This window comes from Anopheles moucheti, chromosome 2 (genome assembly GCF_943734755.1).
Source record: "Anopheles moucheti chromosome 2, idAnoMoucSN_F20_07, whole genome shotgun sequence".
Classification (NCBI taxonomy): Eukaryota; Metazoa; Arthropoda; class Insecta; order Diptera; family Culicidae; genus Anopheles; species Anopheles moucheti.
Window position 1 is genome coordinate 38,968,019 of NC_069140.1, and position 5,884 is coordinate 38,973,902.

Here is a 5,884-nt window from a genome sequence, read left to right on the forward strand (position 1 = left end):
GCGATTGCGGAGGATCATAAGTGATCACACATCCGAATTACCGCAAAAAACGCAATGCTTCGGGATTTTACGGAAGAGCATAATGAGGAAATTTGTTGAGCAGCGCGCATCTTACTTTAATGAGTGACCATTAATGAAAACGGATGCGTTGATTCACTAAATTGATCCATATGAATTATGATATTGTAAAACTGCATCCTAACAAACTTGAACATGTGTAGTAGGAGAGCATCAACATCTAACGATTGTCGAAGTTATTACGTATCTGTCAAATCAACAATGATACTAATTCTGTGCTCTCTCCCGTTCTTCCACAGATAAATGTCCCCGCGATCGGACGCTTCTATTCTGGGCCACCCTTCACTAGAACCGGTTCGAACGAATAGACACCAGGAGTTGCCGGCAGTCTGAAGCAACTCCGAGCCGCCAGCATGACGCACCAACAGCGACGAGTTGCACCGGTCGAATGTCCGTTGGCTTCGCTGGGACGTAACACTCCCTCGATGGACACCCGTCAGTATCATCATCCGCTCAGCTCCAGCCCACTCGATCCACAAGCCTACCAGATGTCTCGAAGCTCGCCCATCCTGACGCTCGATTCCGATCTGTACCCGCCCGATTCCGGTGGCCTAATGTCGACGGGATGCAAGGGCGAACAGCCGCCGGACGGTGTCGTGCCGGATGGTGGCGGTGGCGGTGGTGGTGGTGGTGTTAGTAACGGTTCACTACTTTCCCGCAGTTCGTCCTCCTCGCTCGACCAAAACGGTTCCTTTCTGCATCCAGCGCTACCGCTGCCACTGCATCCACCGCCCACAGTCAATGGGCACCACGGGCACAGACGAGACTATCGGCCAGTGCGGCCACGAACGTACACCCCGATCGATGCACTACTAACCAACACCTACCAGCAGCACCACCAGCGACTCTCACCGGTGTTGCGTGGCACACAGGGCGGCTACCACCATCCGGACGAGCCGCCCCCACCGGGGGTGCTCGGCGGACTGTCCGAAGCGGACCGGTACTTTCTCGAGGAGAAGATGGACGCGCTCTACATTCAAGGTGCCATTCGACGCAATGCCAACGCCACACCGTCCAGCCTGACGCGGAATCAGTCCAGCAGCAGCAACAACACCGAACGGTACTACCTCGAGAACGAAAACATCGATGCGATCTACAACTTCTGCCGGCGCAATGTGAACGGTGGGGCGGTGGGTTCGGTCGCGGCCCACAACGCGCACAATTCCTCGTCGCAAACCTCGTCCCAGGCACAGTCGCAGGTGGACTGTCTCGATTCTAGTTCGCCCCATCTGCTGCGGCGTGCGTCTAGTCCGGAGACGAGTGGTTCCGATCGCTACCTGCTCGATCGGATACGAGGCTCACCGGCCTTCCACAGCCCGCGGGGGACACACCTAAAGACCGTTGGGTCGGGAGATTTCATCGATGGGAGGTACGATGTTTTTGGCGATCTTTCCTAAAGTAAAAAGTTTATTAAACAAACAACTCTTTGTTTTTTTTTGTAGAATTCCACTCACCAAATCGCAACACTACAACGATGGGCTTTCGCGATACGGACGATTCTCGCCAAATCTCGACCAAGGCTACCACACGCTCGTCTCACCCTCGCCCTCGGGACAACAGCAGTCATCGATACCGGCCTCTTGGACAACGGCCGGTAACCATGGTTCTGGCGGTGGCACCAACTCAACCTCCTCCAGCCACGGAAGTCCGGCACAAACTAACACGCCCGTAGTTGGTGGAACCGGCAGCAACGGTATCAGTGCCCGATCCGACGGTACAACCATTCTGACCAGCCTGGGTAATGGACACGGCACCAGCCTATATCGGTCCGGTCCCCTGTTCGATCGTGTGCCGGACGAACTGATGGTGCGCATTTTCGAATGGCTCGACAGTAGCGAACTGTGCAATATTGCTCGGGTTTGCCGACGGTTTGAATCGGTCATCTGGAATCCGGCACTGTGGAAGATCATCAAGATTAAAGGTAGGCTTAGTAATTGGCAGGTTCATAGGGCGTGTCACTAAATCTCGGAACCGTTTGTTTACAACTTACAGGCGAGGAAAACAGTGGCGATCGTGCCATCAAAACCATCCTTCGAAGGCTTTGTGGTCAGACGCGAAACGGTGCCTGTCCCGGTGTGGAACGGGTGCTGCTGGCCGACGGTTGCCGGCTGACGGACCGTGGGTTGCAATTGCTGTCCCGACGCTGCCCGGAGATCACGCACCTGCAGATCCAGAACAGCGTTACCATCACGAACCAGGCGCTATCGGATCTGGTAACCAAGTGTACAAACCTGCAGCATCTAGACATAACGGGTACGTGTACTAAGGGAGATGTTTGTGAGTGTCAGTTTGCTAATGTGCTTGTGCTTGTAGGTTGTGCGCAAATTACGTGTATTGCCATCAATCCTGGGCTGGAACCACCGCGACGCCTGTTGCTCCAATATCTGGACCTAACCGACTGTGCGTCGATCTGTGACGCTGGTATCAAAGTCATCGCCCGTAACTGTCCCTTGTTGGTGTACCTATACCTTCGACGGTGTATACAAGTAACAGGTTAGAAGACACCTTCTCACTAAACGGCCGATCACAAGACGATGTTTGTACTAAAATGCTCCACTTTACTGACTCCTTCCAGATGCCGGGCTTAAGTTTATTCCGAACTTCTGTATCGCGCTGCGCGAACTCAGCGTCTCGGACTGCACCAGCGTGACGGACTTTGGGCTGTACGAGCTGGGGAAACTCGGTGCTACCCTGCGCTACCTTTCCGTTGCCAAATGCGATCAGGTGTCGGACGCAGGGTTGAAGGTGATCGCCCGAAGGTGCTACAAGCTGCGCTATCTGAATGCACGCGGTTGCGAAGCAGTCAGCGACGACTCGATCAATGTGCTCGCGCGCTCCTGCCCACGGTTACGTGCGCTCGATATTGGGAAGTGTGATGTGAGTGATGCTGGGCTGCGGGCTCTCGCCGAAAGCTGCCCAAACCTGAAGAAGCTAAGCCTGCGCAACTGCGATATGATCACGGATCGGGGGATACAGTGCATCGCGTACTACTGCCGGGGGTTGCAGCAGCTCAACATACAGGATTGTCAAATCTCGATCGAAGGGTACCGGGCGGTAAAGAAGTACTGCAAACGGTGCATTATCGAGCATACCAATCCTGGGTTTTGCTAGCGTAACTGGAAGGTGGTCGTTGCGTCGCGTACAGCCGGTGGCAGCATTTAGTAAGCGAGTCGTTAGTTAATTTTGTGTACACTGCACTGCGTAGGAAGGTATTGTAACAAATTGCTTTTAGTTAGGTTTACAGTTCGTTGTTTCGTACAAGTCCCCAAGTGTTAGTAGCTTAAGCAAATCTGATCCATGCTGCCAAAAAGAAGAACGAAAAAATCAATCGACAAGTACGAGAGGGGAATACTTTTGTCCTGCTATAACTGACACAGGTCTACGGAACTCGATGATTCTAGATAACAGTTCGATGGGAAGTTGTTCCAAAATGAACCACCTCGGGTGCGTGAAAGCTGATGAGACTGTGGGTCCGTGGGATTTTGTTTTCTTTTGAGTTAGTTTTAAATATCCGCTAGGCAAATGTAGCTTAACGAACGCAACCGACCGTTGCAGATGTATATTTACGCGTATGTTTGTGCATCGAATGTTTGTGCTGCATTCGATCGATCGAACTGGTTTTAATTGTTTTAGGTGGCAAAATTTTAGCAATGTGTTTTGAACCCTTTTTATTTATGTAAAAAAATTCGAACAAATATACGATATTTATTTAATAAAATGAACGTATGTGGTTTTAAGTTTTTTCCTTTGCTTAGTGTTCGTTGGGAGTTCTATGTATTTCTGTAGCATATGGTTGATTTTAAGTATTGGCAAGTCACAACTTCCTGCTATTAAAGCGTCATAATCGTTCAAAACAGCTCCAAATTATTCTACAAAATTCCGATAGAATACAGTAAAGAACGCGACTCTGAGTAATTTGTGATCTCCAATGTGACAATGATCGAGATCAAACTCAAATATGAACGTTATTCTATCAACGAGATGGTCGTAATCACATTGAATTAATTAAAAGTCTATTACATTCGTACAATTTGGCAACTCCTATACCAGAGACCTGGCCTTCGCTCTGGTTGTAGCGTGGGAAAAAAAATTCACGTTCAGTACAACAACAAAAACATTCCACATTTTGGCGCGTTGTGGATACACCAATCACGTGTCCCACGTGCTTTATATACACATTCGTTATGCGCATGTGCATTAACCCTCATTTTTCCAGTATAATGATTGTATTATGATGTTGAAAACTAAAGCATTGAACAAATGCTTTAACTAATGATTAAACCCACTAAATAATATCACATATTCGATAAGGTGTACTGATACTTTGCAGTACAGCCATTTCTCGAGATACGCGAATCCCAAAATTTTGACAGTAATTTTGTATTTCAAACTTTCCCAAAACTATGTTACATTTAAATAACATAAATTATGGAAAGAATTTAACCTAATTGTCGAAATAAACGTAAAATATCAATTATTAAGGCGCTTTGTACTGTGAAAAGAATATAAACTATATTATAAAGAGAATTCGAGTTACGCGGATTGCTCTGGGACGCATTATTCGCGTAACTCGGGAAAAGACTGTAGTGTTAATCTGTTGTAAAATGCACCAGTTGATAGAGCGCTGTTTAAGTTCCGAACAGTGGGAAAATGGAATGTATAAATTTGACCAAACTCGAACAAACATCGAATCGAGTAACCCTGTAAAACCCAGCTTACATTTTTAACGATTCCCAAGTAGCAAGGCTGAAACCACCAGTTGAACATCAAACAGCGGTCAAACAACATCAATTGATTTCGTGTGCATGCAGTACCCGAGATATGCGGATCCTGTTATACGCGGATTCGGAGATACGCTAGAAATTTGACGCGAGATTAGAAATTTGACAGCAGAGCTAATTTATAGCACAAAACCTAAGCAAAAGGGACTTTCACATTGACATTGGTCGAAATACCTTCTCTTGTAATTATACAACATTTGTTTTAAATTTACTTTAATGTATTCTTTTAAAAAGTCATCTGATTTGCTGTATAAATTCAGTGCTGAAAAGGAAGTCGTCTCTTTGACTTTGACTTTGACAGAATTTGACTTTCACGGAAACTCGAGATACGGGGATTTTTGCCGGGTTATATCAATTCGCTATGATAGCGTATCATGGGGACTGGCTATACTTTATTCGACAATAGTAGCGATGATAGCTAACGATCACTTACACCGATTAGAATCATAACACACTCTACAACTGAGAGTCTCATTGAAGAGTGGCCTATTAGTAGAATTACGGCAGGCTTGTAGGACACTACTATAACATTTTTGGGATTTTGAATCGAAAAATCATCAATAATTAATTGAATACTATTCTATTGATCGACATTTTTTAAATGCTTGCAAATACAAAACTGCCAAATAGTATTTACGAAACGTTGAATTGTTTTCTTATTGCATTTTAATCCTGATATAAAAAAGTCAAATCAATTTCGATCTAACATTTTCAATCGGTTTTAAAACTGATCGGAAAAATGTGTTTTCAAATTTAAATGTGGAGTGCGTCATGAAACAATGGTCAAAACATTTTACATCCACGATTAGAACGATTGAATGGAGGCGCTATTTTTGCAGAAAAATGTGCAAAACAAAACTCCAATTCTCCAGGATTAGCTCCACCGAACCGGGGATGTATTCCATAGATGTGCGTTATGGAAAAGCACACGAATACGAATAAATAATATCCATCGGCATTATTAAGCCAAACCCTTACTATTCTTTCACAACGGTTTGTTCTTAGCAAAATGATTCTTTCGATAC

The 5,884-nt window shown here is 46.1% G+C and overlaps 1 protein-coding gene across 1 annotated transcript; it reads left to right on the forward strand.

Annotated features, from left to right (window-relative positions):
* The first annotated feature begins 431 nt into the window (after positions 1 to 431).
* On the forward strand, positions 432 to 3,765 carry LOC128298212 (F-box/LRR-repeat protein 7). Its single transcript, XM_053033957.1, has 5 exons — positions 432 to 1,447; positions 1,521 to 1,999; positions 2,071 to 2,331; positions 2,392 to 2,571; positions 2,654 to 3,765. The coding sequence occupies exons 1-5, from the start codon at positions 432 to 434 to the stop codon at positions 3,187 to 3,189; spliced, it is 2,472 nt and encodes an 823-aa protein (XP_052889917.1). The 3' UTR covers positions 3,190 to 3,765.
* The last annotated feature ends 2,119 nt before the right edge of the window (positions 3,766 to 5,884 follow it).